At 37.6% G+C, this 13,200-nt stretch overlaps 1 protein-coding gene across 1 annotated transcript in view; it reads left to right on the top strand.

Moving 5' to 3' along the window:
• Positions 1 to 11,545, top strand: part of LOC121862089 — a 35,154-nt gene extending 23,609 nt beyond the window's left edge. The window contains exons 10-14 of the mRNA XM_042360035.1: positions 6,792 to 6,968; positions 8,228 to 8,485; positions 8,827 to 8,934; positions 9,608 to 9,744; positions 10,660 to 11,545. Of these exons, the coding sequence (XP_042215969.1) occupies positions 6,792 to 6,968; positions 8,228 to 8,485; positions 8,827 to 8,934; positions 9,608 to 9,744; positions 10,660 to 10,999 (1,020 nt within the window). The 3' untranslated portion in view covers positions 11,000 to 11,545. The remainder of the gene's footprint in view (positions 1 to 6,791; positions 6,969 to 8,227; positions 8,486 to 8,826; positions 8,935 to 9,607; positions 9,745 to 10,659) is intronic.
• Positions 11,546 to 13,200: the final 1,655 nt, after the last annotated feature.

Here is a 13,200-nt window from a genome sequence, read left to right as displayed (position 1 = left end):
TGGGCTGCATAATATAAAAGTGACTGGCGAAGCAGCATCAGCAGACACTGTGGCAGGGGAAGCATACCCTGCAGAGTTTGCTAACCACATAGCACAAAAGGGTTATAGGCCGGAACAAGTTTTTAATGCTGATGAGACAGGCCTATGGTGGAAGAAGATGCCACGCCGAACCTACATCTCTAAAGAGGAAAAAAGTGCCCCTGGATTTAAAGTTGCGAAGGACCGAGTGACAGTGATGCTATGTGGGAATGCGGCAGGGCATATGATTAAGCCCATGTTGTTATACACTGCCGCACGACCTCGGGCTCTCAAAAATAAAAACATGAACTTGCTACCAGTTTTCTACAGGAACAACAAGAAAGCGTGGATGACATCTGATTTGTGCGTGGATTGGCTGAAAAACTGCTTTGCTAGAGAGGTGAAAAATTATCTGGATGAACTTGGCATGGAGTTCAAAGTGGTATTATGTCTAGATAATTGCCCTGGCCACTCTGAAGAACTCAAGACTGCCCACCCCAACATTGAGGTGGTTTTCCTGCCAAAAAACACCACCTCCATCATCCAGCCAATGGACCAGGGAGTCATTGTCGTGTTTAAGGCTAAATATGCAGAGAAGACTTTCAGCATGATTCGTGAGTGCCTTGATAAGGATGCTGATGTGACACCCAGAGAAATGTGGAAGAAATTTGATATTGCACAGTGCATAAACTTCATCGCTGAAAGCCACAATGAACTGTCGCAGAACTGTGTCCGATCATGTTGGAAAAAATTGTGGCCTGAAATTGTCCCAACATTCACAGGGTTCCCAACAGCCGAGCCTCAGTTACGCAACATAATAACTATGGCAAATGAAGTTGGAGGTGAAGGGTTCTCTGACCTAACAGCGGCAGAGGTGCAAGAAGAGTTATTGGGAAATGTTGGGGATCCATTTACAAGTGATGAACTAGAACAATTAGTGGAGCTGCAGGATGAAACAGACGATGAAGTGAGTGATGATGAAAATAAGAACTTAACTTTAGATAATCTTGGTGAAGTGATAAGAATGAGTAAGGCCCTCTCTGCTCGTCTCTATGACATTGATCCCTCCCTTGATAGGTCCCTTAAAGCAAAGAGAGCTATTGAAAATGTTATGTTGCCATATATAGAACTGCAGAGGGAAATGAGAAGCAAGAAAGCACAGACCACCATCACCAACTTCTTCAGTCGCCGAGTGCCTGCCATCGCCGAACCTGCCGACACCTCACAACAACAAGACGTAGAAGCTGCCGGCACCTCACAACAATAAGACGCAGTACCTGCCCACACCCCTCAAGAAGATGCAGACCTTGACTAATCATACTCATCTGACTGGTCAGGCTTTTAATAAGCCTCAATCATCACACTTGTATATACTGTATACAGTGATCTCGGTTAACGGTCTCAATCCGTTCCAGAAGGTCGTTCGTTAACCGAAAAGTTCGTTAACCGAAACCATTGTTTCAATGGGTTTTTGGGTAATTGGTTCCAGTTTACCGAAAATTTCCTAAATTCAACAAAAATGGTAGAAAAGTTCACTTACTTTGAGGTGTGTATGTAGAAGGCTCCTGGATGATGATGATGATGTGCATTTGAAGTGGGAGGTGGAGGAGAAGGGAGAAGAGAAGGCATTGAGGTGGAAGAGAAGTCACCCCATGGCACCATTTCACCCATAAAATTTTAGTTCTCTTGGTGTATTTCAAGATTATTTTCTTTAAATCAACACTGCACTGCATTATATATTGTCAATATGTAAAATAAATTTCAAAATGACCAATAATTTGCTTGGAAACACAGAAAAAAAGTGTTTAGTTGAAGAGAGTCTCAAGCAAGATGTTACCTCCAGTGAAAACAGAGAGAGACTAACGCCTGTTTGCTGTGTTAAGAGGCTGGATGCCGCGCATTAAACTAGTCACTTTACCTTCAATTATGTTCAATAATTGTTAAAATGACCAAAAAATTGAATATTGAACTTTTAAAATTATTGAATAGTATAAACTTCTTGATATTTACTAAAATAGTAAGGAATTTAAGCCCTAGAACCGATTAATGTATTGGCGGACTGATACTAAAGCTGGTTGCCCGGTCAGTGCAAGCGAAAAACATGTTGAGGTCGGTTCGTAAGAAATTCGTTAACCTAATTTTTGTCTGCTAACCGACTCAAGATCCTTATGGAAGCAGTTCAAGAACTGGAAATTTCTAACCGGGTTGCCAGTAAACGAGGGTCACTGTATACTGTATTGTTTACTGTAAGGACCGACGTTCACTTCAATAAATTAAATCGTAAGTTTGCTAGTATTTTTGTCCACTTATTATATTATTATTTATACACTATTATTTAAGGTTATGTGTAAAGGAAACGCATTAATGCTTAAAGGTACATTTATTCAACATATGCTAATAATAGTTAGAAAAATTACGCAACCATCACGGTATCGACGGTTTCTTTATCGACGGCCGTTTACAGAACGTAACCCCCGTCGATAAAGAGGGAGTACTGTACTGTTCTAAGCTCACAAACAGTTACACCACACAACTTGTGAAGGCTGCTGTAACACTGAACCAACTTTTTCTGAAATTTCAAATCACATCCAGGCTCAACCGTCGCATCGGTTCTGGTATTGTTCTTTGTACATTATTTGTATTTGGAATTGAAGCCTTTATATTCCAATGCAAATAGCATGCTTTAATATTACCTGAATATAAGACATGGAAGAAATTTTTTTCTGTCATTTATAATGTCAAATTTTTTTGTGGTGGGGGGGGGAGGTTATTGTACTGTGTACTGCAGGATATCATAATACTACTTTATAAAGCAATTTCCCCTGTATACGAATCGGTTATTAAACCGTTATTTGTACTGCTCGAAGACAGTTTCATATTTTGTATTGCCAAAGGTTATGTTTCCCAATTTTTGTTTACAGAATATTTAACTAGGCTAGTGACTACAGTGCATTTTTTCTCAGCTGAGAAAAAATGCCCCGCCCTCTCCTCAAGAGTTACAGCTGATTGGCTGTTGCAAACTTGTCCGATTTTGTCCTGAGTAATGATGTATTTCTAAATGAGTTTATTCATAATCGTTGGGATGACTTTCTGATGAGAAATATATTTCAAATTTAATATATATCAGAATCACATTGAATTATTACACTACCGTCAGCAGAGGCAGGAAAAATATGAAGTAGTTCGCAGTCATATTTCCTGCCTCTGCTGACGGTCATGTAATATTTCAATGTGATTCTGATCTTTTAAAATGTTGTTTTTGCATAATGTAGTATTACTGATAGGTAATTTGTCTTAGTATGTCTTATTGTAGGTCAAAATAAGTATACGCATATTAAATGCATCCTCTGAAAGCATGAATTTGCTACCTGAGTTTATCAGTTAATTCACGTATAAAACATCTGATAAACTTCCTAAGTGCTCTTGATTGAAATAATGAAGGTATGTATCTTTATATAATTTAATTAAATATCTTTCTCGTCAGAAACGGTCATTATGAATAAACGCCGGTTAATGTCCGACCGAACAACGTCCGATCGCATATACGTCATATACGTCCGTGCCCCCCCCCCAAAGTGACGCCTGCTGGACCACCACTCCACGACCCCCTGACGGAGACACGATGATCCTCCCCATACTGGTCAGATATTATGTGTTAAAGGAATATGCTTCCTTACTTAGGCTTTTTTTAAGCATTTGCCTACAGGTGAAATGTTAACCTACATCTATTGAGGATAAAATCTTTCACCTACAAATTGACAATAACACATTTGCTGTAATCAGACATATCTAGTTGCCTCAACAATTGCAACCCCAGTTGCAATTGGGGTTGCAATTTCAAATTCTGTGGCATTACTAAAAATAGTAAAGTTTCTGGTGCACTCTAAGATTAAGAGAGAAAACGGAGGACTCAGGCGTCCTGATGTGAGAGAAAACGGACTCATATGACGGGGGACCAAATAAAAAAAGCATAGCTACATGTTTTGTGGACTACAGTATTAAGCGTACCCTTTTCATCACTTTGTAATAAACCTAGCCATGCCTATGTGTGTTTATGATATTTACCATAACATTATATATATATTTAGTGGGTCTAAATGGTCGTAAAATGGGAAACTTGGGGTTGGGTCTTGGGTGCCTGAACCAATTGGAATAAATCCCATAGATTCTGTACGTTCGTTATCGGCGGGGTCCCAATTAGGCTCGATAACCAAGGGATGACTGTACTGTACTGTATATACTTGTGACACTGGCCAGTTGCTTCTGGTGTTATGGTACAGGGGTACCAAGTGACAGCACTAGGATCTCGCTTCCTCTATCAAGGAATAAACAATTAAAATTTAAATTGAAAAAAAACATTCAAATAATGGGAACAAGCGAACCGAAATGGACCTAGAGCGGGCACAGTCATGTATGCATCGCGTATTCTTATAGATTGTGCGGCCAGGCATACGTTATCTAGTGAATTTAGTCAATATTGTACAGTAACAATGGACCTAAGTGCAAACCTGTATTGTACATGTACTAAATGATTACGGTACTAAAATTGTTATGTCTATTGCAAATATAGCTTGTTTATACAGGTATTCAAATAAATTACTATCTTACAAGAATCCCTCCAATGTAAGTTATATTCACCCAGGTTGTTTGGGTGGCAAATTATGAGAAGAGCTTAGTCACTCTTAAGTAATGATAAATAAACATGCAGGCAGGCCTTCAGCGCCAACTGTCAAATCTTATCTCAAATAAATAAATAAACAAACAAACGCCAGACATTCTGTCACCCCCCCACCCCGTCTTCCCACCACCCTCGTGTCGTGTTCCAAGATAAAAGATTGGTGATTTCTTTATGTTTATTTTATATAATATCTCAGACTAAAGTTAGGATAATATAATTTGCATTGCTGAAATCCTTGCAAGACAGAGATTAATTTGAATATAAGCGTCATATATTTTGCTCAAGATATAAAAAATGTAGTACATTAGTGTACAATACTGTAGTACATTTTATAAAAAGTTTTTCAACTGTATTTTTGGGTAGATTTACATAAATTTCTTCATTTATTTTCATCCATTTACATGCACACACCATACTAAAAGAAACGTAAAATAAATAAATGACCTTAGTGCAAAGCTGGAGTGCACATGTACTAATTTGATTACGGTACTAAAATTGTTATGTCTAGTGCGAATTACAACATGTTTATATTCAAATAAATCAGTATCTTACAAGAATCCCAGCTATGTTAATTATATTCTCCTAGGTCATATCACTGGCATTTTAAAATGAGAGAAGCTTAGTAGGACTGTTAAATAAACACACAGAGACCTTCGCCTCAAACTTATCACCTCAACCCCCCACCCAACCCCTCGCTGGGTGGCGCGCGGCTGTTTCCGTCAGTCCCCCCCCAGCCAGGCTTTTAGGCTTACAGTTTTTATCTTATATAATATCTCAGACTAAAGTTAGGAGATTATAATTTGCATTGCTGGAATCCTTGCAAGAGAGCCAATAATTTGAATATAAACGTCATATATTTTGCTCAAGAGATAAAAATTGTTGTACATTAGTGTACAGTACTGTAGTACATTTTATAAAAAAGTTTTTCAACTGTATTTTTGGGTAGATTTACATAGATTTCTTCATTTATTTTCATCCATTTACATGCACACACCATACTAAAAGAAACATAATAGAAATAAATGACCTTAGTGCAAAGCTGGAGTGCACATGTACTAATTTGATTACGGTACTAAAATTGTTTTGTCTAGTGCAAATTATAGCATGTTTATATTCAAATTAATCAGAATGTTACAAGAATCCCAGCTATGTTAATTATATTCACCCAGGTCATTTCACTGGCTTTTTATATGAGAGAAGCTTAGTCACCTAAGAACTGATAAATATACACGCGTTAGACCTGGGCCTGTGCCAACTGTCAAACGTACTACCTCCCCTCCCCCCACGCCCCCTCGCTCGCTCCCAGCCTCTCTCTCCCCCATCTGCTTGGCGTTGCTGGAATCCTTGTAAAACAGTGAATAATTTTAATATAAACTTCGTGTATTTTGCACAAGAGATAAAAATTAATCACCTGTATCACATTACAGTTGTGATTTAAGAGTAAAAGTGTATATGTACGTATATAGTATTCCACATACACATAAGTATAAATACAAAGTTTATGTGATGATCGGACAACGTCCATTTCGGTTAACATCACGTTTCCAAGAACGTTTCTAGGGCGTTAACCGGCGCATGACTGTACTTCATTACTAAGGACAAAATCGGACAGGTTTTCAATAGCCAATCAGATGTAACTCTTGAGGAGGGGGCGGGGCATCTTTTCTCAGCTGGGAAAAAAATGCGCTAAATAGTGATATTATTTCACTGCAGAATATGTATACATATGCTGAAAATGAAAGCTATGTTTAGCCTTATATATTGGTGTTGTTTATTCAAATTTTCTGACAATGAAATATAGTCCTGCATTTCTGATTTTACACTCAATTCTGTAGAGCGCAGTGCTGACTTACGTTAGTTTAGTACACCTGTGGACCCCTGCTCTAGTGTGATGGCAGCTTTATGTAATTTGTCTTGTAAATATTTTATAAAAGTGCAGTTGTTATTTCAGTATTTGTCTTCAGTTGTCTTTGCTACTTTCCAACACCATACTCCACTTTTGAGGTTTCCCTACCACCTCACAAGTGAAGATGTTGGATAGATAGATGATTTTCATAAGATATTGACATATATGTTTATAAGATTGTTTTCATAGGTGAAGCAGTTCCTGGAGGAGTTACAAAGCAACCAACCACCAACTCCATCTTCAGGGCACCGTTGGGATTCTGCTGAGTGTACGGATGTGCAGCTGTTGGCGTATTTGGATCAGTTTGACGAGAAGAACCGAGAGCAAGATAGAGAGTTGGAATTTTTATTAGATATGAAATCCAAGGTAAGACTACTTGCTGAAGTAATATTAGGATCATTTGAAGATTAATCTCACACACACACACACACACACACACACACACACACACACACACACACACACACACACACACACACACACACACACACACACCCACACACACACACACACACACACACACACACACACACACACACACACACACACACACACACACACTGGAGGGAAGATCTATTAGGTGCCTGCTGTGTCAGTTGCCCTGGCCAATGTTGGCCTATTCCCCAAGTCCTTCTCTTTGACCCCTCCTCCCCACAGGGATATCAACATAATCCCATCAAAATTAACAATTTCGTTTTGGAAAGGAGTGGGGTTTGTGTTGAACAGTGTTTAAGCCAGTGAATTCAGCACTAGACAGTACTAGCAAGAACCATAATCCAACATTGAGGCGCACACCCAGAGATAAGCACCCCTGGAAACCGACCACTATGTTCTGACCAGGCAGTATAGTGTTAATCAGTTCATTCTGGGAACAACCGTGTGTCAACTCAACATCTGACTACGAGATAACACAACACCACTTAACAGAAAGTGAGGTACTGTGACACCACACCACACGGTGTCTCCATAACCACGTGAGGTCCTTCACATCAATACCTGATGACGAGTTACTGCACTACATGAACGCACCATCTGGTGTCTGCGACCATGTGAGATCCTTCATATCAACATCCGAGGACGAGTTACTGCACCACATAAACACCACACCACTCGGTGTCTTCATGACCACTTGAGGTCCTTCATATCAACATCTCTGGACAAGTTATTGCACCACGTGGCCTACATGACCTCACACAGTAGGGCAAGATACCAGCCCGGGCCATCAACTGTAAACTATAATTTGTATGTTCAGTTCATGCTCTTCTCCTTTTAGTAATTAAAGCTTTTGTTAAAATACCCACCTACCCCATGTTTTTGTATGTAAAGTCATTTCTGTCCTATGTATATTTTCAGCCTTCGGGCTGTTAAACTTTTTCAATAAATCGCTAATTATTGTTATTATTATTACACACACACACACCAGCTTTATATTACCACAACCTACCAAACAGTGATGTTTATGTATGATGTATAGCAGAGGTGTACTGTAGGCTAAGTGATGGAATGTTGTAAATTTTTTAATGTAAGGAAGAAGCTTTATAGACATAAATGTTGTTTAGAAGTGATCACTTTTTTTAAAATTTAAGCTTCTCTCTCACTCACTCTCAGTGTTACTGTCTTTCTAGGATGTCAGTGGCAGCCAAATGGAAGGTTTATCCATGATGGAGAATTTATCATCCCTGAACCCAGTAGATAGGAAGTCAGAATTTAGTGACAAAATTACATTAGGACCTGTGGACGTGGTGACATCCTCCCCCTGTACCAACGGTGATCCAGAGACGCCGTCTAAAAACACAGCGGGTTGGACTAACTCTCAGGTGGACTTAAGTTCCTTGATGCAGCACCTAAGAAGAGGCACCGATAAAAGAAGGGCAGATGAGGAGGTGCTGGTGTTACATTACTGGATGATGTTACTTGTCAAGTTATAGAGCCCACTTACCATGAGCATATTTCCCCTCAGTTTTTGATATTTTTACTATTTACTAAAGATATTACATTCAGTGTAATTTTGCTAAGTATCTTGTAGGAGAATACATTCTCAATTTTTTTTAACATTTAACTTTTGAGGCCTACAGTTGAAAGAATTCCATAAAAGTAACATGTATCTTGGAGTTAATAGAGGATGCAGTGTAACATCTAAGTAATATTTAACATTAGAAAAAGCCGACAGCAATTTTATTTCACTTTTTTTATTTACTGAATGACAAAAATCATAATTCAACAGGGAGGAGGAGGAGGACCAATAGACATCTGTTTGGTAACCTCCACCACCAACACTCAGGTCACCATCACCCCAGCGGGATGTCAGCCACATGGTATTCGGCCGCCTAAGGTGAAACTACAATTTAATGCAGCTTTGATGCAAAAATTTTAAAGAATATTATGGTTTGGAATATAATGTTCTAGAAAATATTAAAGGATTTTATTTTTGAATGATGGGAGGTGTAAATGGGGGGTGAAGCAGTAATACACATGAATGAGTAGAAAACATGTTGCTAAATGGAAGGTACTTGTTGGTGATGGGTTAGTCTGACCTTATAGAATGCACTGTTAACACATATGAGGTCTTCCAGTCAGCTGGGTATCTTGTTTGACAGGGAATTATTAATGATGAAGTAGAGGGGTTTAGCTAGTTGGAGAGAGAGAGAGAGAGAGAGAAAGAAGAGAGAGAGAGAGAGAGAGAGAGAGAGAGAGAGAGAGAGAGAGAGAGAGAGAGAGAGAGAGAGAGAGAGAGTACTTGCAGGTATTGAAGAACATGGAGAACATTTTGATATCTAGAACACATGCTGGATAGTAGATTGAACATACAGTGAACATTAAGTTACCATAGATGTAACATATCGAATTTCATATGTGTTCATTGTTTTTAGTTCTTTGGTAATAAAGCCTTTGAATAAGAATGAGTGTACAGTATTTAGCCCAGCCTTACAATACGCAGGGATACAGTGTTAAAAGTCATTTAATATACATGTGGAAAGTGTCTCATTTCGTTGTGTTTGTTGCAGGTGGCACGGTCTGTGTCCCATAGGCCATCCGTCTCTCAGATAAGGAGCATCTACCCCGGGGTGACCTTGCTGAGAGATGTGGACTTCTCGCGAGTACCTTCTGTAATTCTCCAGATGCAGGAAATGATGAGTTACAGGTATGTATTGTAGATGAGTTACAGGTGTGTATTGTAGATGAGTTACAGGTGTGTATTGTAGATGATTTACAGGTATGTATTGTAGATGAGTTACAGGTGTGTATTCTAGATGAGTTGTAGATGTGTATTGTAGATGAGTTACGGGTGTGTATTGTAGATGATTTACAGGTATGTATTGTAGATGAGTTACAGGTGTGTATTGTAGATGTGTATTGTAGATGAGTTACAGGTGTGTATTGTAGATGAGTTACAAGTGTGTATCATAGATGAGTTACAGGTGTGTATTGTAAATGAGTTACAGATGTAGAAGGGATGTATAGATTGAAATGATATCTCTCTTATGTATGTGTTTGTGGGGTACTTGTCTGTTCCAGTTTTGTTCCGTTACTTTCTGCACTTGTTTTGCAACATTGTCCTAAGTGCTTCCTTTGTCTTTGAGGTGTCTGCCCCCTTCATCCATGCATCACAATTTCACTATCATTTCCACCAGTTATCATCAGCTTACTATCCATTTTGTTGGTCAGTCTGTTCTTTGGTATGACCCTCATAGTCCAGTGTTAGTACAGGAGGAAACTGTACGAGTACTAACTAAGAGAAAGAAAACCGGACATCTGACCTGGGAATTTGAACCTACGATTACAGTGGTGAGAAGCAAGTGCGTCAATTACTTGATAGCTTTCGTTGAAGCTGTCCAACCAAAAGACTCATGTTATTGGGTCTATCTGGCTTTTTTCCAATCTTGCAAGACTCTTTCCATCATACTGTAACAGGGGATATAACAGGTGGGGAGAGAGGAAGAACAACCGGGACACCATGCCATCAGGTGATCATGATTGACTAACCCACATAAAACTAAACTTCTAGTTGATGTGTTCAGTGGTACTGTCACTGTTAACTCATGTACCTCTCCTACAGTGTACAAAAGGAAATGGAAGAAGCTGACATCAGTCCAAGTGACTTACAGAGACTTGAGGTGGAAGCGCAGTTCCTCCGTGAAGCAGAACCGTTTTACCTGCGAGATGACCCTCAATGGCAGCTCCCTAAATGTAGTAGCAGAATCATGAACAGGTCTTCCAACAAGAAGTGCAACACTATCCCTGACCCTGCCACACTAACTAGAATTATTGCAGAGGCAGGTGTTGTATATGATGCAGGTAGAAATATTGTGTTAGATGATCCTAATGCAATGAAGTGTCCAGGCAAGGCTCATATTGCACGCTTACTCCAGGAGACACAGAAGTTCTTCTTTGTTTGAAATCTCTGGTGTTTAGTGCTAAGGAAGGTCCGTTTCTTTTATTATAGTTCCTTACAGTGAGGAGAAAAAGCTATTGTAAAGTACCTAGACCTAATTAACTTTGGAACTAGTATTCTATTGACCTTAGATCAATTAAATTTAACTTGGGAACTATTATATTACCCTCGGTGTCTTGTTTCAGTATTGCCCCCGGTGCTGCTCTTTTGCCCCCGATGTCTTGTTGCAGTATTTTCCCTGGTGTCTTACAGTATTGCCCTTGGTGCTGCCCTCTTGGTTTCGGTGTTCCTCCAGTGTCTTGCGCTATTGCCCAGTGATGCTTATAAGTCTCCACCACAAAGTTACATTTAAAGTGTTACCAGGTGGATTATCAATTATCCATGCCCGTACAATGCAGTGAAAATTTCTCCACACCTCCACTATAGTAGCATAGTGTTTAAGTGAGTGTTTCTCAGAGTGTAAATAACTTGTAAAGTGGTCAGATGTTTTGTATTTTTTAATATTTTTTTGTACTGAGCTTGTTAGCAATAAATGTACATTCTTCTCTTATTTTCTGTAATTTCATGATTGTCCTCAAACATAGTGAAGGTTGTAACAAAGAACAGACAGACCACCTGAATGGATAGTAAGCTGACCGGTAATTGAAGTGAAGATTTAAATAAATAAAATTACTCATCAAGATTTGACATTTTATCCCAGGAGGAAAAATATTGTTAAACATGTTAACTACTTTGAAGAACATTTTTTTTAAATAATTTTGAAGAACATGTATGAAGTACATTTCTTGACAACAATTTTGAAGAACAATTTCAGAGAACAATTTGGGTGAGAGTTAGTGATTAACCTGTCATTTAAAATATAAAGTCCTGTATCTCACGTAGTCATAAACTTTTTGTAATTATTTTGTTATATATTTTATGCTGTGTTTATATATCAACATATCCAATAATCAATTCAGTATTGCATCAAACTATCTATCGATAGATAGATGAAGTTCTGACAGACAGTCGTCGGTAGTCCTGTCCCCTGTGAGGATATACAGTGGACCCTTCCCGACACTTGAGAGCGTCTCTTGCAATAACAAAAGAAGCTTTGTAAAAAACGTATTTATGCGTGTGTGTTTAAAAAAAAATACATAAATTAAAGACAAATAAAAAAGGTTTAAATGAATAAAATGCAAAGAATAATAATATAAAAAATTATAACAAAATGAAATTACACTAAATTAATATTTGAATTTTGAAATAAAAAGAAATTGAAAAAAAGAAATACTGTATAAACAAATAATATATAAAAGTAAAAACAATAAAATTAAACTAAATAAATATTTCAATAAAGAAATCAAAAGAAAAAGGAAAAAATAAAAACCAAAAGAGACAAGAATTATAAACAGATCCATAAAAAAAAAAAATATATATATATATATATATATATATATATATATATATATATATATATATATATATATATATATATATATATATATATATATATATATATATATATATATATATATATATATATATATATATATATTTCAACACCTCAACCTGCCAGGATTGAACCCACGAGCTTCTTGGCTGCTTGACCAGTGAACGCTAACCACTGGACCACCATGATACTAAAAGCTGTTGTAGACTCTGTTATATTTCACACAAAGCCTGTTCAACGGGCACAGTCGTGAGCCGTGGGTTCGAATCCTGGTGAGTTGAGGTGTTGAGTGCATGTAGAAGTCCGCGTGTTTATTGGGCTAATGAAATATATATATATATATATATATATATATATATATATATATATATATATATATATATATATATATATATATATATATATATATATATATATATATATATATATATATATATATATATATATATATATATATATATATATATATATATATACAGTGAGTTCTGCTATAACGCGTGTTTTGATAACGCGAATTTGCTCTAACGCGATTTATGAATTCGGAACAATATTTGTATAACGCGATCGCTTGTTTGCTATAACGCGATTTTTGCTTACTATTTCTCCAATTTTGTGGTATTAACTGTGAATATAGTAAAGAAGAATATCTCCAAAAAGCGTTCTGATGATAGAATTCCCGGTGATTATCGTAAAAGAAAGGATATAACACTTGAAGAGAAGCTCGATGTTATCAACCTCAAAATCACCCTTCTCCCCCATCAAGTTACATTCAT

Source organism: Homarus americanus, unplaced genomic scaffold (assembly GCF_018991925.1).
Source record: "Homarus americanus isolate GMGI-L3 unplaced genomic scaffold, GMGI_Hamer_2.0 scaffold25013, whole genome shotgun sequence".
NCBI lineage: Eukaryota > Metazoa > Arthropoda > Malacostraca > Decapoda > Nephropidae > Homarus > Homarus americanus.
This window is presented reverse-complemented; position numbering and strand designations above follow the sequence as displayed.